The sequence below is a fragment of the Mauremys mutica genome, chromosome 2 (genome assembly GCF_020497125.1).
Source record: "Mauremys mutica isolate MM-2020 ecotype Southern chromosome 2, ASM2049712v1, whole genome shotgun sequence".
Lineage (NCBI taxonomy): Eukaryota > Metazoa > Chordata > Testudines > Geoemydidae > Mauremys > Mauremys mutica.
This window is the reverse complement of record NC_059073.1, coordinates 246,496,496-246,521,645: the sequence shown is the minus strand read 5'-3', so window position 1 is coordinate 246,521,645 and position 25,150 is coordinate 246,496,496. Positions and strand designations below refer to the sequence as shown.

At 40.9% G+C, this 25,150-nt stretch overlaps 1 protein-coding gene across 4 annotated transcripts; it reads right to left on the bottom strand.

Moving 5' to 3' along the window:
* Positions 1-2,548: 2,548 nt before the first annotated feature.
* On the bottom strand, positions 2,549-24,761 carry ASNS (asparagine synthetase (glutamine-hydrolyzing)). Of its 4 annotated transcripts, none has more exons than XM_045006855.1 (13): positions 24,557-24,761; positions 24,234-24,411; positions 20,845-21,140; positions 18,083-18,320; positions 15,637-15,822; positions 15,203-15,304; positions 12,320-12,447; positions 11,090-11,216; positions 9,516-9,622; positions 7,820-7,920; positions 5,488-5,569; positions 5,059-5,214; positions 2,549-3,753 (listed from the first exon to the last, which is right to left on the bottom strand). In XM_045006855.1, the coding sequence occupies exons 3-13, from the start codon at positions 21,091-21,093 to the stop codon at positions 3,544-3,546; spliced, it is 1,686 nt and encodes a 561-aa protein (XP_044862790.1). In that variant the 5' UTR covers positions 21,094-21,140; positions 24,234-24,411; positions 24,557-24,761; the 3' UTR covers positions 2,549-3,543. The 4 variants fall into 4 exon arrangements, with proteins under 4 accessions (XP_044862790.1, XP_044862791.1, XP_044862792.1 ...); XM_045006856.1 differs by having other exon boundaries at positions 24,234-24,408; XM_045006857.1 differs by lacking the exon at positions 24,234-24,411.
* Positions 24,762-25,150: the final 389 nt, after the last annotated feature.

The following is a 25,150-nucleotide window of genomic DNA, read 5'->3' as shown; positions in this document are numbered from 1 at the left end:
AGAGGCAGTGAGCCTACTCAGTCTCCCTCTGCCTGTAGAGAGAGAAGGGCCTGGCTGTAGGGAGCTAGAGACACAGTACCCAAGTGGAGCAGGGCTGGGGAAAGGCTGAGGCACTGGGGAGCTCCAGCCTGGAGAGCCCCAGGCTGTGGCCTAGCAGAAGGCCAAGCGGTACTAGGAATTGCAGAGGGCAGCCCAGGGGTAGACCAAGGAAGCAAGTTCAAACCCTCCTTGCCGGTGATGAGTAGGCTGATACTGCAGTCTGCCCCAGGGCATGGTACTAGATGATGCCTGGCAGTAGCCTTATACTAAGGCAAGGTGGGAATAGTGGGCAGGGGTTCCCTGGGGAGGGGAGACCCTAAGACTGAGGGGTTACTGCCAGGGGGCAGCACCTCAGGTGAAAGGGACACTGGGGGCCAGAGGACAGGCAGATCACCAGCCTGCAGAGGGTGCTCGAGAGCTGGAAGAGCTAATTCCCAGAACATACCAGCAGGAGGCACTGTAGGGGTGAGTCCATATGCTATTCTCATAGCTGAAGTTGCATATCTTAGGTCAATTTTCCGCCCTCCACAGTGTAGACCAGGCCTAAGAGTCTGGCTTAGCCAGACAAGACAACAGCATGACCAGCAAAGCATCTAAAAGCAAAGTCTTAAGCAGCCTGACATTGCCAATGCCAGCTCAAGTGGCTGATTAGACTGTGTACAGGACCTTCATTTCTCCAGCAGCAAAGGCCGCAAGTGAGGATCAGCACCACAAACTCCATTTTCGCTATTCTTTTCTCCCCTTTTGTCTTAAAACAAAAACCAAAACAGGACTGAAGTTTAGCAACAACTCCAAACCATCTATCCTAAACTCCCCCCCTCCCAGTAATACTGATACTATCTTTAATACCCTTTAAGATTACCAACTAGGGGATCCCCCTATTAAAAAACAAAACAACCCAACTGTACAGTGAAAGAGAGGAAGTAAGGAAAATTGTTACAGTAAAAGCTTCAGTCCTTTACATTTCAATTCTGTGTTTTTCTTCCTTCCTTCTGTGTCTTTAATAAAATATTTAAAAGATGGCAATGGTGGCTGTTAAACCAGTACTGATGTACTTCCATTGTGACATGAAACCATCATGCCACACTTAACTGTGCATAAGTTTAATTAACTTCTTACCACCTGCTGAGTCCAAGACACCCTTTTATCAATGCAACACCCCCTTTCCCCCAACTAGACAAAGAAATGGAGTGTGGCTGGCAACCCTTAAATTGAGAATCCATGTTCTAATATAACTGCTATTTGACAAAAAATATTTTTCACCATAGCAGCTATCAGAACTGTTAGATGTTGTGAATTTGCAGACTGTTCCCTGAGAAGAGCACACTTTTTTTTTCTGAAACTAAGCTAATAGGTCGCTTATGAAGTCTCACAACACAATCTTATAAACCATATAATCTTGATTAGACAGGTGTATGTGTGTCAGTCAAAACACAGCCATGTACATAAAGCCACCAGACAGTTGTTCATGGGCTCCAGGGTGCCACTGTGGTATTTCAGTAGACTGCTTGTTTTTTTCAGTGCTCAATTTCTCTTCAAACACTCAGACATTTTACAAAGCACCCTAGTGCTTCATTTTAAGCCTCCATTTTTCTCTGATATTCTATTCAATATCAGCAGTTTTTAGTTAAAAAAAAATCAAAGTTCTGTCTTAGAGGTTTTCTAAATTTAGTATGCAATTTGGAGTTTGTCAGCTAATCCATGAACAGTGTAGTTATTGATCGTCATTATATAAAACCCATTTTTAAAAACATCCCATTCAAACAATTTACTAGTGGAATAGTGAGCTATGTAGAAATGCATTTGCTATGCTACAAGGGTATGTAAAAAAACCTCTCATTGTTTAGGAAGAACTAAATTTTCTTTCAGACAAAGAATCCAATCCTGAAGTCCTTACTCAGGTAAAATGCCCATTGAATTCTAGGGAGTAGGATTCTGTGATTTGGCTCCAAGAGGTCCAGTACATAAAGCAAAGCATAAAGCAAGCAGACCCTTCTGGATTCTGGGGTGCTGCTCTGGCACTCAAAACAGATCCCAGCACAACTTATAGCAACCTACAGCAGCTTTAACTCACTGCAGCCCATCCTAGGCTGCCTGTGGGCTCCTCTATGGGTCTGTGCACTACGGACCTACCCCCAAATCCACCACTACATCAGGTCTTGGGAAAGGGGCGGAATAGGGCTGCTTACTTACTGGTGAATTCTTTGACCAGTTGTGGCTCCTGTACTGCCACTATATGCTGCTAGAATAGCATATGAGCGCTGAGTAGGAGCCAGAACCTATCCCAATGTATGTGTTGTGCCTGAGAAAGGAGTTCAGGGTGGATCCAGCAATATCTCAGAGGTTCCACTTACTTGCGCGTTCCCTTGTGACACTTTTTATTCTCACTCCTAAATTTCCCCAAATGTTGTGCAGGTGTGTAGCCACTTTTCACATTAGAATCAATAGGAATCATGAAGTTAAAACCCCATACAGCTTTCAAAAATCAAGCCCTTGAGGTAGAAACAAAAAGGATATAACTGGCCAATTTTATTCCATGTTTCAAATTCTTATATCAAACCCATTACCACTATATGTATAGACAGGCCAGATCTACAAAGATATTTCAAATATGTTAATGCAGGATGAAAGTCCCACGGCATGGCCATGGCTGGCCTTGGTTTGCTGGCAGGGACTGCAGGGCTAAAAATTGCTGTGTGGACATTCTGGCTCAGGCTCCAGCCCGAGCTCCGGGATGTTCCACCCTTGCAGGGTCCCAGAACTCGAGCTCCAGCTTGAATGTCTAGACAGCTATTTTTCAGTCCTGGAGCCTGAGTCAGTGGACCCAGGCCAGCTGCAGGTTTTTTATCCCTATGTAGACATACCCACCAGTGCCTAATGAGAATGTAGTGGGATTTTCAGAAGTGCCTAAGCAGGTTAGATACCTACCTCCCATTGACTTTGCTTAGGCACTTCTGTAAATTCTACTAGGTGCCTCTCTGTACCTGTAGGAATTTGCAAATCTCTGTAGATCTTGCCCATGTCTACAGTAACCGCATGAATGCTACAGTTTTTAAACACAGGAGCCTAGACAGAATGTCCAGTCCATAAATGCTCATTTTATACCCCCCAAAGTGAAATTCGGGAGAACACACATCATATGAGCCATTCAAGTCTTCCAAGGAGGCTTTATGTTAAAAATACATGTATGTTTGTAACTGAAGTCAGCCAGTCTGACTGAGTATGAACAAGGGGCAGAACTGCTAAGCAAGATGGTGCCCTTTTCACAGAATAGTTTTTCAGACCAGAGTTGTAGTTTAAGTGAGGCAGAGGTCTTTGTGCAAGCCCTCTGCAGTGGGGTGAATTTCACACTATTATACTGGCTAAAAAGTGCTTTTTCCATCTTAAATACCACTGTCCAAATCCATTTAGAATATTCTTTAGACTATTGGGTGCATGACCAGCTTTAGCGCAGATAGAGCCATTTGGTAACAAGTAATTTCTGTTTCAAAATTACTGGAATGCTTATTCTTTGGTAGCTGATTTGTAATGTTTCAATGTGCGAGCAGAAGGATCTGTAGCTTCAATCCATCTTGGCATCCAGTAATGGGAAAGCCAGTCAGCTCGCCCAGGGTAGTGCTTCTCAAAGATCTGGCGGTAGTAGTAACCTTCTTTAGTCTTAGGAGGATTAAAAGGAAATTTCTCTGCTGCCTTTTCCAGCAAAAGGTCATCAACCTATGGGCAAGAGTGAAATAAAAATTAATCTGTGAAGCTGCTTTATAAATTATTCACCAGACCATTAGCTGCAGTCGAAATACCATCATCTCAGTGTAGTAGGATTTACCATTAACTCTACCGTTCCTTAAATTCCAGAAAGAGATTAAAAGCTTTCTAAAAAGTGAAATTCTGCCCTAGGATGTGCACATAGCTCCACCTGAGCTCAAGGTGAGCCTGATCTGCACAACTTTATTGATAATTAGTCTCATAAATGGCCCTATTAGTGCAATATTGTTTCTGGCACCACAGTAGGTGTCAACTTTTTTAAAGCTAAGATTCTTTTCTAGTAAACTTACTAAAGTATCTCCCCAATTCCTTCCTGCCTTTCTCTCTCTCTTGAATGATTCTGAGCAAGCTCAGGCTACCAGTACAGGTTCTCTCCTCTGCCTGCATTCAATGGACCCCAATTCACTCCAATCAGCACAACCCAGTCTGCAGGCTTCCAGTGGCAGAAAGTACCCCAGGAGTGGGAGTGCAGAGGCCAAGTCTCCTGCAGCCTCCATTTCAACAAGGGCAGCTTTCCCGGTAGTACAAGGGTGTAAACTGCACTGGCACCAACAGAGGTGAATCTCACCCATAGGCTAGCGTAAGGTGGGCACTACGTTTTACCACTAGTGATCATTTACACACAATCCCCTGTGCTAAGCAAGTGTAGCTGCAGTTACACTGCCCGACTCGGTAAGAAGAGATTTCAGCTCCAAAAAGGGCCTAGCTATGCTACAACCAAGTGTGGCTACCAAAAATTGACACTGCACTAACTCTGCAACTGGGAACAGCAGGTAGAGGTGCTATAAATGTATAAACTACAGCAGCTGCCCTAAACTGAAGGATTTCCCACAGTACCACAGCTGCAGCATTCATTTCTCACATGAAACTCAGAATCCAGCAAGTTTATCCATAAATTAAACACACACATATATTTGCAATCCAGCTATTTCCTTCACTTAAGCATATCAACTGCCTTTCACAGTCCTGTTCATGAGATTTTATCGTTTCTTTCCATCGAAAATTTCACCTCACACTACAACAGTTTTCATACCCTGAAGTACTTTCATTTCTTCAAAACAATCTTACTCCTGTAATATTCTTGAACAAATGGCAATTCAAGAACTTCAACTCAAATATTTATATTCTGGACTATGTGCAAATTCCACCTTTCATTGGCTTATGCAATTTCTAATATACCTGCAATGGCTTTAAAACATAGCATGAAAGCATATGGTACTGTAGATAACAAGCAATAATTAACATAAATAGGTGTACCTGGAGATCAACATGATCTTGGAGAATTGAAAACCAAGACTTCTTGAGAGATGTTATACCATCACTGAAGGCTTCTTTGGGTCTCCAGAGTATTTCTTTCGGAAGCAAGTTGGAATCCTGAAACGATTCTCTCAAGAGATGTTTTTCAATTCCATCCTATGGATAGGACACATAACAATGCTGTGAATGTTAGGAACCTAAGTGTAACAAACCCTACAAGACAATTTTTAAGGCTAGATTTTTAAAACACATCTTCCCCTTTTGAAGCCCATTCAATAAAAAGATCAGGCCATTGGCACCAATCCAGTAAAGCAATCAAGCATGTGAACAATACCATTAAATTCTATAGGATTACTCCTGCTTAATGCTCTGCTGGATCACAACCTTAATCTTCAATATGCCTTTTGGGTGCTGTGTAGGTTTGAATACCTTTGGAATTCTGAGTTCTGCTGGCAGGGATAGGTAGTAAGAAGTAAACCTGTGATCCAAAAACGGGACTCTCAGTTCAAGACTAAAAAACAAAACAAAAAAAATTAAATTAGAAAACATACTACATCAACCCCAAGACACATTAGTTTAGAATTCCAGAACTGTTAACATCCATTTATTTTGAACAGCAGAAGGAATACAAGGCTTAGTACTTTAATATATGAATATTTTACTTATGCTCAAAATTTAATTTCCAATTAATCAATTTGGACAATCCAGTAAACCATCTGCACAGTATTTATCACCCAAAAAAGTCCAAGAATTTTGTCACAGTGTATGCTGCCATCTATTGGAAAGTTTGATATCATGCAAAAATGTAGGAATTCCTACAGTAGGTTCCACAAAGATCTCCATAAAACGATGCATTTTGCATATAAACACTGGAAAAAAATCCTGTAATCCTAAAAGATCTGTCAAAAACCAGCAAGTTGCCTGTTTCACGCAAAAGCATACCTGAGTTTAGCTTTCAAACATAATAGCAATAAAGATGCACCTGTGGAAACCATAAAGTCATTTATAATGGTTCTGCAATGCTCTCATGCAGAATTTCCATTAACTTCTGCAAGAGTTCCATGTGCAGAAGCACTGAGCCCTCTACTGCTTATGTTCGGGCCCAATATGTTGTGGAGCCAGATAACTAGTATCATTTCTAAGACTTCATATTTGAGGTGACAAATGTGTTGATAAGAATTTTGCCTTTGGAAGCAAGGAACTGCATCAATCACTCCTGTACTTGCAGCAGGGCATGTTAGTTTAAAGCATGTAACGTAATGGGCCAGGACCTCAGCCAGTGCAAGTCAGTGTAGCTACACTTAAAGTCAGCTGGGGAAGTGGTCCAGTGTAACTTGGTGCATTCCAAACCTGAGTTTATTATTCTTAGTTTTTCTCCTCACAAAATAATTAAAGACCTACTGCAGGTAACGTGCAGTATGCCCTTGAAGAACGACTATGGTTCAGTAATATTTGAGTGCAGAGGCTTGAACTTCCTACCCTTGTATACCGAGTAAGAGGTTAGGGCTTTTCAGTTTCAGCCAAAGATTTGCATAAATGAGAATCTGCTGCTATATATCTCATTTATGCACATTGAAATGTTCAATGTGCATAAATGAGAATCTGCTGCTATATATTTTTTGCAGGTGATAGGCATCTTTAACTGTTTATACTTCTTTGCCCCCAATCCCTCATACTGACTGTTACCCCTATTTCTCACATCACATCTACATTTAACTAGAAGTTATCAGAGCAGGGATCTTGTCTTTCCAATTGTTCTATAAAGCATTTCACAAACTTCTGTATAACAAGAAAAGGCAATTTCTTGCAGCTCTTCAAGCAAAAGGCAATTCAAAGTATGAAAATAAACAAACCTGAGTAAGCAGCCAGTCATCAGCGCAACATGCAGTCTCCCCATTATTAAAATGGAGAAACTTGCTCATGGTTGCACAAATCTGCGGCAGAGCCAAGAACAGAGCCCAGATCTCCTGACTGCCCAAGTCTCATGTTTTAGTCACAAGATCCTCCTTCCCTTTATATCTATCCAGCTTCTTTATTAATACTCTATTTCCTTTTTTTTTCCTTCCAGTTTCCATTCCTTAATGTTCAGATGCATCCCTGTTGTTTATGCCAGAGGTCCAAAATGTATATAAACATATTGCCTAATTACTTTAGTTATTTTTAAAACTTTCTGATTTTAATCTTGGTCACAAAGGGCCATTCCCCCACCCCTCAAATATTAACATTTCTAAATATAGTAAATATTTTGTACTGCTCACAACAAAGATCATTCCTCCTAGACAAAGGCCTTTCCTGCATCAATTGGCAGAATAGCAACCTGGTGCATTTGATATGATCAGTTATGCACAATGCTATGAATGCTCCACCTGGATTCCTTCAGGATACAAATCCAATTTAATCTTGGTATGTAGCTTTATACTTTCTCCAGCCTTCTATCGGAGACTTTTAACGAGTATCTTTTTCTGTTTGTTTTTTCTTACATGAAACCACAAAAAAGGATATTGCTTTCCTGCTCACACGAGCTTTTATGGCCAGATCCTGGTCCCACCAATAAACAGCTAACACACATGTCCCTTAAAAAATACTGAATTATAGATGAAGGCAATTGAGGGTAATATTTCCCTCTACATGCTACCAAATGCACCACTGCTCAGATGTTTGTAATTTCACAGAGGACAGCAAGATCTTTAAGATTCTAGTCTACTTAGATTCTTAAACTACATGTGTAACTGTGGTCTGTGGGAGCCTAAACAGGCCTTACCCATGAGCTGCAGTAGTTCTGTCTGCACGAAGTACATCAAACATGTAGAGTTCTCTCAGAAGCCGCTCACTGTCTTCCATAGCTTCTTCAGGAGACGGGGCCTGTAACATACATGCATACGTAGTGCACACATGTATATTGCATGGCTGTATTGCTACTTTGAGAATTTTCTGTAGCATATATGGATTTCCAGTGATTTCTTTGCACAGAAGAAGAAGTTGTACTCTGCTGCGTATTCCATAGTACAATGATATGCTACACACTTTTAGGGCATGAATGTTAAAGCAACCGGTACATAAATTTACACTGCAGGCCAACTTATTTCACAATCTGCAAACATTTGAGGAGAATACATACAATTGGATGATTAGGACTCCTTTCCCCAACCTTCCTCACTTTTATAGAAACACGCAACATGCACGCTCATTCTCATGGGCTTACTCTAATACTGTACAAATAGCATGTGCCCTGTGTATTTCCCAAAAGCTACAACACATTCTACGGGGATTTGGACAAAACTGCCCCAGTGTCTTCTTTCTATTCAAATTTCTCAGAAATCCAAGAAGGCCATATGCGATCTCAGAACAGGGCCCTAAGGACTCAAATAATGAACCTCCTCAATAAAATTTGTTTTGGAAGCAGTTACATGGAGATGCTGATTTTTTTTTTTTAAGATTGTATAACTGTTACTATGACAGTTCTCACCACAAGCCAAGAGGATGTAAGTGATATTTGTTGCACAAAAAGTATAAAATGTTTAGGCCAGATTCTCATCTAATGTAAATCAGCATAGCTCCTTTGACTTCACACTTGGCAGTCTCAGTACAGAGGCCAAGAACTGCCGGGAAAGAAGACTGAACTGTTTGTTTACCCTTAGAAGTGGTCTCTGCAAGTCAGTGTTGGCACACACATTAGCAGGAAAGTATGGGGAAAACCTGCACTATGACAGGACTGTCCCAAACAGAGGAATTAATGAGAAGATCGTCAGATGATGGAAAGTATCAGAGCTTCATGGAACTCAGTGAGCTATTTACACTGCTGAAGATCTGTTCTTCAGTCTCCAGCTGGCACCTTAACCAACTCTAAATTTGCTTTTAAAAATGTAGAAAAAAAATGTTTGAATTTAAAATTATTACAAAAATGCATAATCTCCAAAAGGAAGATTCTATAATAGGAGGAAAAAGGAAATGTCTGGACCCTGGGCACAGCGGGTGATGTTCTCTTAAAACTGTATTATTTGACTTCAGTGGGATTATAGGCAAGTCTCATTTTACGCGGGGGTTCTGTTCCGCACCTAGCGCATACAGCAAAAACCGTATATAGTGAAACACTCCTTGAGTTGAATGGCGGGCGGAATCGCCCACACTACAGATGCAGTTTTTATAGTGTTATTTTTCTTTTTTTCCCCTGTTTTTGCCGACTGCGCAAAGCTGAATTCGTGCATGTTAAATGCGCCTAAGATGCAACTTGCCTGTACTCACATGCACAACAGCTTGTGTGCAAAAGTGTTTGCAAGATGGGGTTTTGAATACTTATTTATCCACTTTAATACATTATTTACTTGTAAGTAGATATAAAGTACCAGCACCAAAAAGAATTAATGTATTCCAAGGACTCTTTTCTGATTATTGTGGTCCAATATGGGCATGCACAAACAAGAACCCTTTTTCCTTTGTGAACAAAATGATGATGTTACCTTATGGAAATAAATATAGCCTTGTGTAAGCTCATCCGAGCCTTCCCCTGAGAAAATGACCACACTGTCTGTTTTCTTGCGTATGTGTTTGGAAACCAGATACATACCTAAAACAATAAAATCAGATTTACAAAGTTATTGTAAATTCAGTTATAACTGAACAAAATTCTGACTTCAGAAGTACAGCCTACACAGTCATTTTGATTTTGTTTCAGTGCTTCTCTTACATATTAGAAATGAGGGGGAAACAGTTGAAATCCACAAACAGCAGCAACTCTTTCTGCCTTTCAATGCCATTAAAATATCACTAACATATCATTTTAGGTATATTTTCTGTATCTAAATTGTTCCCATGGTGCATGCTTTCCTATAACTAGTCCTTAAAACTCAAACAATTGAAGGGAAAAATATATCTATAAGTGGCCTTGATTCAGGAAAGCTAAGTCCCAGTGAAGTCAGTTGGACTTAAGTACACGCTTAAAGTTAAGCACATGCTTGAGTGCTATCCTGAATAAGGATATTTTCCTGAATTAAGGTTTATGTTTGTAAGAATAAAAATAACCAATCAAATATTTATTACTGCTGTAAGTTTATCTTAACAGTTATACTGTATAGTCCATTTCATTTCCAAAGCACTGTACTAATAAATTCTCTCTATTCTCTTCATATACATACAATGAATTCAGCCTTCTCCCCATTGAACCTTTCCACATGATTTAGTAATAGAATAATTTTGGTTTTGTTTATTTTTTGTTTGGTTTTTTTGAAGACCGAGTTCATTAACAGGTGTTTATTTCAAGGAATTCTACTACACTGTCATACTAAAATCACATTTGAATGCAAAACAAATGTGAAAAAAATTGGAAAAATTATTTGTTTCCATATTTGTTATGGCAAAGTAGTACGTATATTTTGAATTCACAAAACTGTGCCTGCCTTTCTGGAAGACAGGCTTTAGCCAAACATGAAGTTTTTGGTTCAGAACAGGAGTAAATGGATGAGATTCTATGGCTTGTGTTTTACGGGAGGTCACACTAGATCTAATATTTCCTTCTGGCCTTAAAATCTGAATCTGTCTTTCATTTAAGGATCTCAAAGCCTCAATAAACCTCAAAGGAATGTAAATGTTGTTATACCTGTCTTACCAGTAAGACAAATAACTTGCCATGGTCCCACATGCAGGATTTGTCTACAAAAACATTTAGTTCACCACAAACTGTAGTCTAATTCTAGCCTGCGCTAGCCTACCACAAATAAGTGTCTGCGTGGACCCTGCTGCCATGCATTAACAGTTCCCTAGTGACCTCTGATTTACTCCTGTTTCAAAGAAGAATAGATCAAAGACAACTAGGAACTGTTAGTGCGTAGATTTACATCCCATGAAATTTATTACACCATGAAATAAGTGTTTGTGCAGAAAAGCCCTGAGACAATGACAAAGTTGGAAATAGAAATCAGGGTTCCTGGCTCCCAGGTCCTCTCTGATGTTAGACAGTATACAAGGGTAATACCTTTTGTGTAAAACAATACTTAGTAAGTGTATATTAAAAAAACAAAAAAAACAAAAAACTTACCAACTGAAGCTCTTACTGTTGTAATATCATATGTTTCCAAGCTAAAAATAACCTCTTCTAATGCCTGAATGCCTTCTTCAGAATTAAATATTACTTCATGATGTTCACTGCCAATATAAGCAGCTACCTGTTTATAACAGATTACATTACTAACTTGCCTTTTAACCCAAAGTGCTTTGCAAACATCCACAACACATCACTAAAATGCCAGCGCTCTTCTGCAACAAAAATTACATAACTGATTAAGACAGGAAGAAAATAAAATGGATATCCACTATAAACTGCAGTGGAAAATATTTCCCAAATTACAATTTATTCTAACCCCAATGTTTACACAAAGTACAGTCGACTCTGTAATGGCTGTGACATTTGTTTTTTTTAATTACGACATGGCCTAAAACACAGCACAGTGCCCCCCCCAAAATATTTGTCTAAACTACAAGTTCATTGGCAACTAACACACTCGCAGATGCTAGACGAGACACTTCCAGTGATTCTTCCAGGATCTAAAAGTTTAGTGGTTTAGCCTTGGACTCAGCCACAAATGGGGGCAGAACTGAGGAATCTTTGAAAGCATGGCCCTTGCAGCAGAGCCCTGCGTGAGACTATTTTTTTAATCCTGTTCCCATACCTTCCCGCAATACCCACTTCCACCTGCTCACACATTTTTTCTTACATTTTTATCCTCCTCCCCCCCCGCAAAAACCTTAGATCCTGCAAGAAAGACAGATTCTCCCATGCTACCAAAAAAAAAAAAGTTAATATTTTTATATATTATAAAAACAATTTTTACCATTAAAAAAAATAAAACAAATCATGCTGAAACCATTTAGTGATGTCCCACAAATTTCTGCAGTCTGGTTTTTTTTTGCCCACCCAATCATGCCTGCAACAAAAGCACATTTTACCCACTCCTGGTATTATGGCAGAACTCCCTGGATCTGTCCCTTGTAGTAATAACTCAGTGACAGTTTTGGTCACAAAAAGATTTTTAAAATACATAAGAACAAAAATAAAACCAACCTATTTCTGTAATTTAATTAAGATTTAATTAAGCAGCAAAACCAATGCTGTGCAAACTTAGTTTTACCAAAAATTCTGATTCCATCCAAAAGAGGATTAAGACTACATCCAGGACACATTGTGACCTTATACAGGTAATGTAAAAGCAGTATTCTCTATTCAGCTTGAGCACACTAACTGTAACGGAAGACAAAAATATTACTATACCTTTCTGGCAGCCAATAAATCAGGACTGTCTTCCATTCCAATGGCAAAGGTTTGTAAAGGGTAATTGACGCTTGCTTCTTTCATCAGTTTCAGGAGCATCGCAGCAACCAAACTGGAATCCAAGCCCCCTATCAGCAAAACAATTTATTTTGTTATGTTTTTAAGGTACAAGCACCTGTACAATGGAAACATGATTTACATAGGTCTTGCTTTTTAAATTGTGTGTGAATCCAAGACACGATGTACAAATGAGGGTGGAACAGAGCTCTAGAAGAAAAAGACGGCACTGTACAATTTCAGTGAAACAGCTGTAGTAGCAATTACTAGTTTATGTGCTGTCCAGGAACCGCAACTAATTTTTTCTTAATACACAAATAGATCTTCCATGGTGGTATAATGATTCCAAATAAACATACCTTCTCTCTGCCCATCCTGCCAAGATTGGACTGATTTCCCACCCCCCCAAATACAAAACTGTTCTCATCTCCTTCATGACTATGCTTCCACCTACTGCTAACAATCGTTCTCCCTAAGATTCTACTTGCTCCCTCAGCTTTGACAGTTCTGGCCTGCTCACAGTCCCCAATTCTCTCTTCTGCTTGCAGCTACCATTCCAGCCATCTGGCACACCCACCCTCAGCTTCACTATCCTTCTTGCCATTTTAAAAGCACAATGTACAACTCTTCGTGCTTATCTCATTTACTGCCACATCCCTTGGTAAAACACACTGTTGAAACTGCATGTACAGGGCAATAGTTGTATAAATAACACACAATTAGTGTGCACCTAGATTGTATTTATGGAGATTTGACTATGCTGCTGTAACTTGAGAACTTTGCATTTTGAAATAGTTTTGGCTCGAGTTTTCTTTTGGGGGGGGGGGGGAGGAGGGGCAGGGGAGAAAGATGGACACTGTCCCATCCCTAGCACCATAATACCCTTCCCAGCTTTTATGTAGGTAAATGAAAGGAGTTAGCAGCACTTGTCAAACTAATAATGGCTTCTATTGAGCCCTGCCTCATTCCAATACAATAAGATACATAGTGAACATGTGTCATTATGCCATGCATACACACATGCACAACCTACCTTAACTCTAACTGTCAGTAAGAACTCCTTTAAAAAAAAAAAACTGTAGTGAATCAAATGTCAGACCCAAGACTAGACAGCAGATACCTGGATTCTACAGTAAATGCCTAACCACTAAAGAACACTGCCTCCCAGCCAAGACACTGAACTTCCTTCTGGACTTTAGATTACCCCCTTTGAAAAGTTAGTATTAGTTTTGGCCCAGATACCCCTAAGTCAGTACACACAGGACATGCCTTCTCCCTCTCTGCCCCCACAAACATACATGAGGGGAGGTGAAAGGCAGAAAAGAAACCATCTCCACACCCAATTTTCCAACTTCCCCTCTTTTCTGGAGTATGCAGAAGCCTCTCTATAGATTTACCTTGTAATAGTACAGCAATGTCTCATTTTTATAAAATATTTACCCTCACTAAAAACCCCTATAATGTTATGAGTACATTGGATTGGCACTGATTAAAGTGTTGGTTTTGTATCTTCTTAGTGAAAGCTGGCCAGGCACTCTGCAATCCAACATCCCAGCTCAGGTTCCATTAGGTATAATAATATAGTAAAAAGCTCAATAAAGACCACAACAATTTTCAAAAATTCCTTCAAATTTCTGTTAAAATTTTTGGTAGGTAGAAAAAGTACATTAGAAGTCCTCTTATTTTAGATGCATCACAGACAGACCAGAGTAAGTAAGCACTTTATTTATTTATTTGGAGGGGGAGGGGAGAGGGAGTGTAGGAGCAGGATTTTATAATTGTACTATGAGAATTAATGTATGATTTGATTTTACCCTGTCAGACACCCTTTTTGAATAGCAGAAAGGAATGACAGACCAGAACAACTAATTATGGTCACTCTTTAGTTTTACAATAAGTTATAATGTCTACTATGGTTTCCTATATGTCTTACAAATTAGGCATTCTAGTTAAATATACATTTCTTTGTTTTACGGTTTTAGTAAGTAAGAAACAGGATCTTGTATTGTATCTATGTTAAGGAGATTAGAAGAAATGTTGAGCGCCTGAAGCCCCAATGTGAAGTGTTTTAGTTATAAGATTTAGCAAGGCTTGATTTACAATGTATTCTGTTGAATATAAAATGCTGTCTGTATACCTTTGAAGGTTTCTGTAAGAGATTGTTTGTGTGAATGGGGAATGCATGCATCAGAAAAAGATAAGGTATGAAAGCCATCACAAATTCCAGATCGTCAAGAAAAAGTGAGAGATTTGGAAAGACCAGGAGACAATCAGAAAACATCCATTGTATCCAATGCTAAACATGTTAGCAACATTGATGACCTCAGAGGTGAGGCAGGCACCCCCAAAGGCGAGACAACAAATAGAAGATAACGATGGGAAGCCCGGCAATAACCATCAAATGATAACAGCAGAAAACCCCAAGATTAACACCATTTAAGGACTAATGATTACAGGATGACATTGCAAAATGCATCAACTCAAATGGGAATTTACAACTACAAAGCTGGGGTGTTTTCCATGGAACTCTGGGTTCAGTCCTGCAAAGCCTCGGAGCATCGGATCACAACTGACAAGAGCCCAGCTCCTCACTCGTGCTCAATTTAAATTAACTCAAGATACAACAGACTGGTAACTATAAACATCAAGTGGCAGAGGGGGAGGGGGGGAGGAGAGAGAGAGAGTGTAGCATATGCTAACTCTTGTATTTTCAATAAATGCGGTGTATTTGCCTTCTCCTGAAAAGATCCCATGTGCTTTGTATGAGCATAACAAGAGAAGAGAGCAGGGAAGAAAAGTATAATCATTCTAAGTTGTGCTACTTACCTGACAAAAGACAGCCAATTCTTCGGTGACTCATTAAACGTTTTTTAACAGCATTTTCAAACAGAAGCCGAATGTTGCTTTTCACGGTTTCAAGATCCAAACCTGCCACAACAGGAAACAAGCAAATAGCTTTGTTTCAGGGGTTTCCATTAAGGCTTTGCTGGACTAAACTAAATAAGAATACAACATTCTTTGCTATCAAATAAATTTCAGACAAGGATGCAGGAGCTCCAATATATTCGCAGGCAGTCACACACAAAGAGAGCTCCCAAGTATCACACCCGTACAGTATAAGGTTTCTTTTCAGCTCTTTGCCAAATAATTCTACCACTTACGCCACACAATACATGTTACATGTTCATGAAAAAATAAGTAATGAATTATTCTGATTAATTTAAAACAAGGTTATAAAAATCAGTTCTTTGCTGTGTTACCTGCAGGCAGATTTTCCACTGTATCATAAACAGCATGCAGAGGTTCATCTTTACAGCTATGAAATTTTACCAGTTCCACTGATGCAACTTTGCCAGATGGTTTTAAATCCAACACTTCATAGTGTCCCGGAAGAAAAGGCTCCACTTTAGGACAAGTGGACATGGAGTGCTTTAAGTTGACAAGACCTGCAGACATGAAAACATATGGAGAAGAAATTTTCAGGAGTTTCTGAGTATTTACCATGCCCCTCACCATAGTTCCTGAGCTGCTTAAAATTAGAACCAAAATATTTTTCTCCAGATTATCTATTATAGTCTAATAGCCCTGGCTGGTACAATGATGAGAAAAAAAAATATGCTGCCTGAGACCTCCTCTGGTGCAGGAGTCCTGCCAACAACAGATTGGGTTGAGACATGTTTTAGAGTTGCAACAAAGTGAACTGCAAACATAGATAGGGTGTGCCCTGTAACTAGCACTTGCTGCTAACAGCAGCATGCAGCACATGATACCCCCATCTAGCTATGATCAAGCCACCAAAACAACAGACAACAACCTCACTGGGGTCATGGTTCAGAGGCTACCATATTATCTTTTAACTCTATGGAGAAACCCTACCTACCTTGTTGCCTGTGTGGGGAAAGAGGCTCTTGGCACTCACTTTGTCCCCTAATGCACCAAAGGGGCTGGTCCTGTGCTTATTGAAGTCAGTGTCAAAACTCCCATTGACTTGCATGACACAGGATCAGGTCTCAGTGCAGCACAGGGCAAACTTTACTATAACTCAGCTTCTAACTGCTAAGTAGTATTTTACTACTGGGATGTTTTAGGGAAAATATGGCATAATTGAAGACAGTGACAGGGTCAAGTGCAGTACATTTACTGCCTGTGTGAGCTTGAAAGAGAGAAATTAACAAATTTACATATAAAACCTAAAAGAGGTTAACAAAAATCAGTAAGTGGCCAAAGTCACTACAGAGTTGATATTAAAATAAGTAATTTTTATATCAATTTAGCAATTCCATAATTACAATTATAGACTCAGAACCTGAATATGTTGTTTCTAATAAAGGCCTCAGGATCAGACTTGCACTAAAATTGCCAAGGGCCATATTTTACTTTAATTCTACATGTCAAACTTCTGGTGAAATCACAGGGAGTATTTTGCAAAAACTGAACGGGGAACGTCCCACATGGTTATTTGGATATAGCCAGCTGAATTTCAAAACATCAAGTTCTCTCAGCAGTGATACAGAAGGGAACTGAGAGCTGAATCCAGGAGCCCTTATTGGGGAAAAAAATACCATAGGCAGTTAAGCACAAATAAAAAAAGACTGTAGGACTGAGTCTCTGAGATTGCATCATTACAATGATCGAGCTAATTTGGATGCCAATAACAAAAACACACATACAGCAGTTCAAGGGTAAATGTGAGGAGACGAGATTTATTTGTATCTTGTTCAAATAAACTCCCTTCCTATCCTAGTTTGATAGTGTTTATACATATTAATGTCTATGGTTCCAGCATTTCATCTTTATTTTTAGAAAAACAAAACGGGTGGAAGTAGAGTAACCAGACATCCCAATGTTATCAGGACCTTCCTGATATTAGGGCCTTTGTCTTAGAAAGTGTGGCCAAACTGTAGCGCGTGAGCCGCATGTGGCTCTTTTACAGTTAAAGTGCAGCTCCCGGAGCCCCCAACGTACCCCCCTCTAAGAGTGGGCAGAGGGGAGCTCAGGGCTTTTATCCTGTGGCAGGGTGGTGGGACTAGGGGCTTCTGCCCTGCAAGGGGGGGGAGGGGGTGTAGGGGCTTTAGCCCAGTGGGCGGTGGGGGCAAATTGGTGCAGAAGCCCCGCATCACAGCAGGCATCGCCCAGCAGGTCAGGTTGTGCACGTCTTGCGGCTCTCTAACCTCTTGTATACGGCTCAGAGGCTCAGTAAGTTTGGCCTCTCTTGTTATATAGGCAACTATACCCCTCTCCACCTCTCCCCTCTTACACTCAAGAAGAAAAAAAAAAAAGTGTCCCAATTTTTCACACTTGCTGTCTGGTCTCCCTAGGTGGAAGTATCAGGTCTAATTGAGATTGATCACAATCAAGACCTCAAATATTTTCTGAAATCAGATAAAGATACCTGGCAGTCATAACTATGTAAAAGTAGATAAATTGATTTTTAGCTATGTTAAAAGGCCATTTATTCAACTTCAAAAAGTCTTCCTATTTTATAAAATGTCTATCTTGAGTTCTATTTACATTTAAAAACAAATGGGAACCACATGATTTTATACTAACCAGATTCAATTACCAATAATTTTGTTGTTCATTTTTATATATCCTTAACGATCATCAAGAGAATGAAATTTGTGTTCCTCCAAGACTTTTTATATTTTGACTCAACAGCGGTATGATGAAGTTGATTACTAAATTATTGAACTTTATTGATTTTACCTTTTGCCTCAGAACAGACACCCAAGAATCCATCTTCAGTCAGCACCTTAAACAATGGTCTGACTCCATATGTATCTCTTCCCAGAAACACTTTCCTGTTTGCAGTGTCCAGCAGGATGAATGCAAACACACCATCTAGCATGGAGGCTGTTTGCTCTATTCCTCCTCTGTTGTAAAGATGAAGGATTACCTCGCCATCTACTAAAGTTTGATATTCAAATCCAAACTGCTTTTGCAGCTAAAGAAAATAATTAGAAAGAAAAAGAGATTAGCATTCACAGACACTGACTGCATTCATTTTTACTTAAAATAAAAAGGAACATTTACTTACTTGCAATTAAAAAAAGAATATAGATTACTTTGTGAATAAGAGTTTGAAAACTTTATAGTTTATTGTTCACTGTTTACTAGGTCTCTGGCCTCTTGGCCAAAATCTGGACTTCGTGCCTGTAAAAAGAACTAACCCAGTCTATATCAGGTTTTTACATAAACAGCACATGGATTCTGGCCCTTCAATATACATGTGATTTTAACCAAAGGTAAGGATACACTTGTGTTTCAGGTCTATCTGGATTCTATTTGCAGCTCTGCCGCTAACTTCCTCTGCAACTCACTTCAGGGACAAATTTTCAAAGGTAGCTTAAAATTGTGTGTGCTTCAGTTGCTGGGTGTAAAATTTGAGACACCCTGTGTCTGATTTTGAGAGACACTGAGCTCACTTAATCTAAAATTAAATCTCTTAATGGGAACAATAATACTTATCTACCTTAAAGGGGTGTGGGTTGCTGAATTCATTAATAATTCTGAAGCCCTTTGGAAATTAACCATATTTGCTTCAATTATACAATACCATCGTAATACAAGAATAATACTTTGACCTGAGAATTTCATTTTGCCAATTTTAATTCCTCCAGTTAAACAAACCAACATTTGTTCGGTGAAATTTAAGATTCTTCCATAAGCAAAAAAAAAGCAGTTTCAGATGCCAGAAGTTTAACAGCCATGACTCATGAGTATGCTTCATGCCCTTGTTGTGCTACTTTTAAAAAATATTTCAACCATCTACTGGATGGTAGAAAATCATCTAAAAATAACCTGTAAGACAGTATCCTTTTTTACAGTTGCTATCACTATATTTTTGATAATTTAATAATACTTTTTAAATCATGAGGTGAAATCTTGGCCTCGCTGAAGCCAAAGGGAATTTTGGCATTGGTCACCATGGAGCTCACCTATGGTTCTTTAACAAATAAGCTCCAAAAACATACTTGCCAACTGGAAATCAATGTCTTTACTCAAATTGTTTTTAAAACTACATCAGTGCACACATCATTTTATAACTCCCACTGATGGCAATGCAAGTTTTGCCTGATTAAGAACTGCAGACTCATGTTCAGAGTCTGTTTTTAGAAAGCAGTAAGTGCTACTGAAAATGACCATAACATAGTGTAGAACACAGCAAGTATTGCAGAATGCTGACACAAGGGACTCAGCATTGCTTTGCTCTGCAGTATGTTGGATGATTCTCAGTAGCTTACTGCAAAAATCAGACACTGAAGAAGCCACACTCTGCAGCACTTAGTTCGTCCAACTGCCAGTGACATCAGTGGGAGCTTGACTGAGTTAGCATTACAGAGTTGGGCCTTCTGCTAACAATCACAGCTGCTATTTACCCATACATTCCATATTTAACATGCTGGTGTCACTGACTATATATAGGCCTGGATTCAGGAAGGTACTTATGAACGTGCATAACTTTAAGGATATGGGTAGAACCAGACAATAAATTAAGGCCATGGTGCCAGGTTTTCAAAAGGTATTTAGGTACCTAAAGATGTAGATAGGCACTCTTGAGAATCCCATTAGATGTCTAAGTTGAGTATCCAACACCCAATCATTTCAATGAGATTCAGGACTGGTCTACACTGGGAACTTACATCAGCATAGCTACATCCTCACCGCTGAGAGACGCAGCTATGCAGGCCTAACCCCTGGGTTATGTCAAAAGAAGAATTCTTCCGTCAACCTAGTTACCACTTCTAAGGGAGACGGATTAACTACAGCGATAGGAGAACCCCTCCCGTTGCTACAGTGCACATTTACACTGAAGCAATACAGCTGCGTCGCTTTAAGTGTAGACATACCCTTAGATACCTAACCTGTTTAGGTGGTTTTGAAAATTCCACTAGATCCCTATCTGCATTTTTAGGTGCCTAAATACTTTTGAAAATCTGGCCCATCGTGAACACTGTATTGATCTATATTAAGAATATTTAAGACATGTCCTACCTCATCTGATATGATGAGATTAAGCAGAAACATAAATATACACTAGGACAGCAGAAGAGCTCCCCCAAAATAATCTGCAGAATACCAAATTTAAGAGGACTTTTTGTGGGGGGGAGGAAGGAGGGGGAGAGGGGATTTTACATTTTTTTTTCTAACTCCCAAATTCTTTATTAGTAAGCACTGTCTATGCGCTTACCCCTTGGAAGCTAAAATTGGAGTAGATTTCTTTACTAAGTTATTTTTCCTCTTTCCATTTATACATAGTCACTATTTACTATAAATATTTGAAGGACTATTGTATTGTGAGTCTCTCTCATGTACTTATGAATTGACTCCAGATTTTCACCCAAACAGTTTGTTTTTGAAGTTGCATCATTTGATTTACTCTGACATTCTAGTCCAGTGTTTTAGAGAAGTTCCAAATCTTCACCAGCACTGAGTTACTACAGATCACAGTTTTTTGGTTTTTTTACCTGTCTGAAATTGTAGATTTCTCCATTGTAACATAGCCATAAATATGGAAACTTCTTCACCCGAATAGGCTGCATGCCATATAATTGATCAACAATCGCCAGACGATGGAAACCAAAACAACAGTTGGTGAAGCCATTGACGTTTTCAAAACGAAATGCATCAGGACCTCGGTGAGCTATTTTCATGGCACTTAGACACTGGACAGAAAGGCATTCATCACTTCCAAAAAGGGCCCAGATACCACACATTTTGAAATCTCTTGCAGGCTGTGTCACAGCTACTTAAAATGAAGAACCTGTTAACAGAAAGATATGTCATCATACGTGTTTTAACTACAACAGATACCTAGGAAGCATATTTTAATTTACTGAATATGAATAATTGAACACTGTCTTATGAAGAATAACTTTTTTAGGCCTTGTTGATAGAAGGTTGATTAAAAACAAAACCCAGAAAGAAAACTTCAGTATACCTTGCACAGCCCAAGAAACTAGGTTTAAGCTCAGTTTTAGATACAGTAAATATGTTTGTGGGTTATTTTAGTTGTTTCTTGCTTACAGAGCACAAATTCATATTTCAAGTACAGTATCATAGGTTGATCAGATATGGTCAAGAAGTAGGAATTAGTTTTGATCCTAACCTGGCAGACATACCTGACTTTCTGAGTCTGATAAGCAAGAGCTTTAGTTACCCTAAGTTTAGATAATTTGACTGAAGACTCTTAAAAGATCTTGCTGGCAAATGCAAATACACCTCTACCTTGATATAACGCTGTCCTTAGGAGCCAAAAAAATCTTACTGCATTATAGGTGAAACCGTGTTATATCGAACTTGCTTTGATCCACCAGAGTGCACAGTCCCGCCCCCCCGGAGCACTGCTTTACCGCGTTATATCCGAATTCATGTTATATCGGGTCGCGTTATATCGAGGTAGAGGTGTATCTAGTGAATCTAACTTATGAAATTAACCACTCAAGTCAAAACATTCCAAATGTCAAGGTGTATCTGGAAAACAGACATTTTCCACATATGCAATATTTTTATTCCTGTTTTCCTTGTTAATGGTCATTATTAAAATCACATGTATATTGAAGGGCCAGAATCCATGTGCTGTTTATGTAAAAACCTGATATAGACTGGGTTAGTTCTTTTTACAGGCACGAAGTCCAGATTTTGGCCAAGAGGCCAGAGACCTAGTAAACAGTGAACAATACTAGCTAAGAAAGACAGAGCAAACAAAAGACAACTTTGCTTTTTGCTAAAATAAGCTTGGTCAGCAAAAAGCCAGGTGGGGAGCCATAATTGGTGTCTTTATCTGAAGCTGCAACAGACCAAAGGAATGAAAGAGGCCTATTATGCCTGGTCCATTCTTTCTGTAGAAGATGTTCTTCCCACACATCAACCTTGAGTTTATGGAAAAGATTCAAACATGTCAGTATGAGATATAACATCCTCCCTACTGCTTCCCACCGATACCAGTGCCCGCCTTTAAAAGCACAAATGAGCAACTGAAAAACAATTTCTACTGCCATGTACTTTTCAAATGTCTTTTTGTTTTAGCCCCTGGGTATGTACCTGTTGGACAATCAGAAGGGCTACTTCATTCCTATGAACCCCAAAATCAGAATTCAACATATATTTTATTTTATACATTGTTTGAAGTACTAACCTGAAACCATGGGCAGAGACATTATGTAATCTTTGACTACTGGCTACTGTGCTTATTTTGTCTTGCTGCTAGACCTATCCAGGGGTTTGGGACTACCTACCCCGTCACTTTCCTCCACCCATGGAAAATCCATATAATCTACTGTAATCAATTGATTGCCAGTGTCTCTGAGACTAATAAGCAAGGTGACACAGCACTGTGCATAATAAACCCACCTGCTTGATTCTACACCATGTCTATTTTGTGTTCCATCATATATAATGTACAAACAGTTCAAGCAACCCTTTTAACTTAAAAAAACATTCTTCAGTCCATTGAGTAGGGTGGGGGGAGTGTTTGGGATTTCTTTAATTTTTTAAACAATTACCAAGCCTCTGGCCTGTCTCGCTCAGAGGTGTGAAAAAACACCCCCGAGCGCTGCACGTTTCAGCACCATAAAGTGACAGTATAGACAGTGCACCAGCGCTGGTAGCTACTTCCCTCGTGGGGGTGGATTTTTTTACAGCACTGGGAGAAAGCCGCAGCAGCGCTTTAACATCGCTAGTGAAGACATACCCTATTTTAAAAGAGATAAACTGAAAAACAGAAGAACGTGTTTTTCCTCTTATTTACTTTGTGTATTTGACGGTACTTTCTGCATAGTCAATTCAGCTGTTTCACTATTTTGTATTTCCTCTATTGCTTGTGTGGGTCTTCCACACAGCGACACGGGGGGGGGGATTGTGAACAGAAAACGGAAATGGAGTTGCCAAGCCACAAAAATTGGCAGGCAGACTCAGAGGTAGATGTAAGTACTTCAAAACTACTTTCAATTTATTTTTAATTGACTAATTGGCAGTCTCTCTTTAACACTGCAGGACAATTTTTTTCAAATGTTTTGACAATGGAGTGAATTTAGGGGGGGCTAGGAGGTAACCCCATTTCATTCATCAAAATTTCATCTAAAAACCCTCCTTTCCCCAGTAGTCTCAACGGTGATACGCAGCCCAAGTAACACGTACTGCTTTCTTCATATCCTCTGCCTGATGCAATTCTGGTGTCTTCCTCTGATGCAATTCTTAGGAGTACAGCTTTGCACAGCAATGAGTCAGTTAAGCCTCTCCTCTTAAGGATTGCATAGCCCACACGAAGCCCAGCGCCTGAGGTTCCTTGTGGGCCGAGGGAAATGCCCGCACAAATCAGTTTACAGGATCAGGACTTTAATCCGCAAACTTCAGTAGGGACCAGTGTCTGCTCTTGTGTATTCATCGCCTAGCAAAATGGGGCCATCAACCTTCGGGTCTTCTAGGCACTAATGCAACACACACAGCAAGGCCCCATTCCTCCAGCCATGTGCCATGAGCAGTCCCTAAGCAGGTGGGTAAGAGTTTGGAGGATCGGGGCCTACGGGAGAAGCTGACAAAAGAAAGACATTCACATGCTTCACGCGAGTGACCAATGCCACCCTCTGAAACGGCTTTTATGCTCAGCCGCCCCAGGCGTGCGCCATTCCCCGCAGCCGGAGGGCGCGCTCCGGGGGGAGCCCAAGCCGGCAGGCGGGGAGCAGAGCACACCCCGGCCAGGCACAAACCAGGGAGGAGCTCGCTCCAGGGGAAGCAGCGCGGCGGGCGGCAGCAGCTCCCCCAGTGCCCTGCCCGCCAGCCACGCGGTGCGCGCCCTCCCCGGGGAGAGCCAGCGGCTGCCGGGCACAGCAAACCGCCGCCCTCCCTGCCCCGTTACCTCTGCTCCGCCTCCAGCGCCGGACAAGCTCCAGCGACCCCCAGCCAGCTGCTGCTAGGGGGGCTCCTGCTCTCTCCGGAGGGTCGGGATGCTGCTAACCAGACAGCGGCAATAGCCTTCTCCGCCCCTCCTGGCCTGCCGAGCGGCGCCGGGGAAACCTGGCTCCGCCTTCCTGCTGCTGAAACACAGAGCGAGGTTTCGTCATGCTGCCCCCTCGCCGCAGCCCTGCGCTGCTCCGCCCCGTCTCACCGCCACGCAGGGAGCGGCGCTGCGCTCTGCTCTGCTCTGCTGAGCACCTGGTGGGTCCCTGACCCTGGAGTTACCTCAGCAACCTGCCGCCAGCCCGTTCCTGAACCCCCCGCGCCTCCCTGTCAAGCGGGCCGGGCAGGGCAGGGGAGCCTGGCAGCCTGGTCCCAGGGAACGTTTCTCCAGAAAGCGAACAGACACCCTGACCCGCCCACAAACACACACATGTAGTTCTGTGCCAGATTAAATACAAATATTAAAACACTAGTGTCAAAAAATGGCCTTGCTAGGTAGGGGTGAAAGTAATTTATAGATACTGCTGGAGTCCTGAGGGGGGCGCGGCATCATCCGGAAGAGGCGTGGCCTCTCAAGATTTAAAGGCCCTTGGGCAAGGCTGTGGCTGGGAGACCCAGGGCCTTTAAATCAACTAGGGCTCCCTGCTGAAGAGGTGGCGGGGTGCCCCCCTGGGGTCTGGCTGATGGGGGAACCCTGAGGTTTGTGGGGCTGGGGCAGGGATTTAAAGGGCCCAGAGCTCCTGCCACTGAGGGGAGCCCCTAGCTCTTTAAATCCTGGCCCCAGCCTGACTGCCAGAGCCGTGGCCGGGATTCAAAGGGCTCTGGGCTGCCCACAGCGGCGGGAAGCTCTGAGCCCTTTAAATCTCAGCCGCTGCT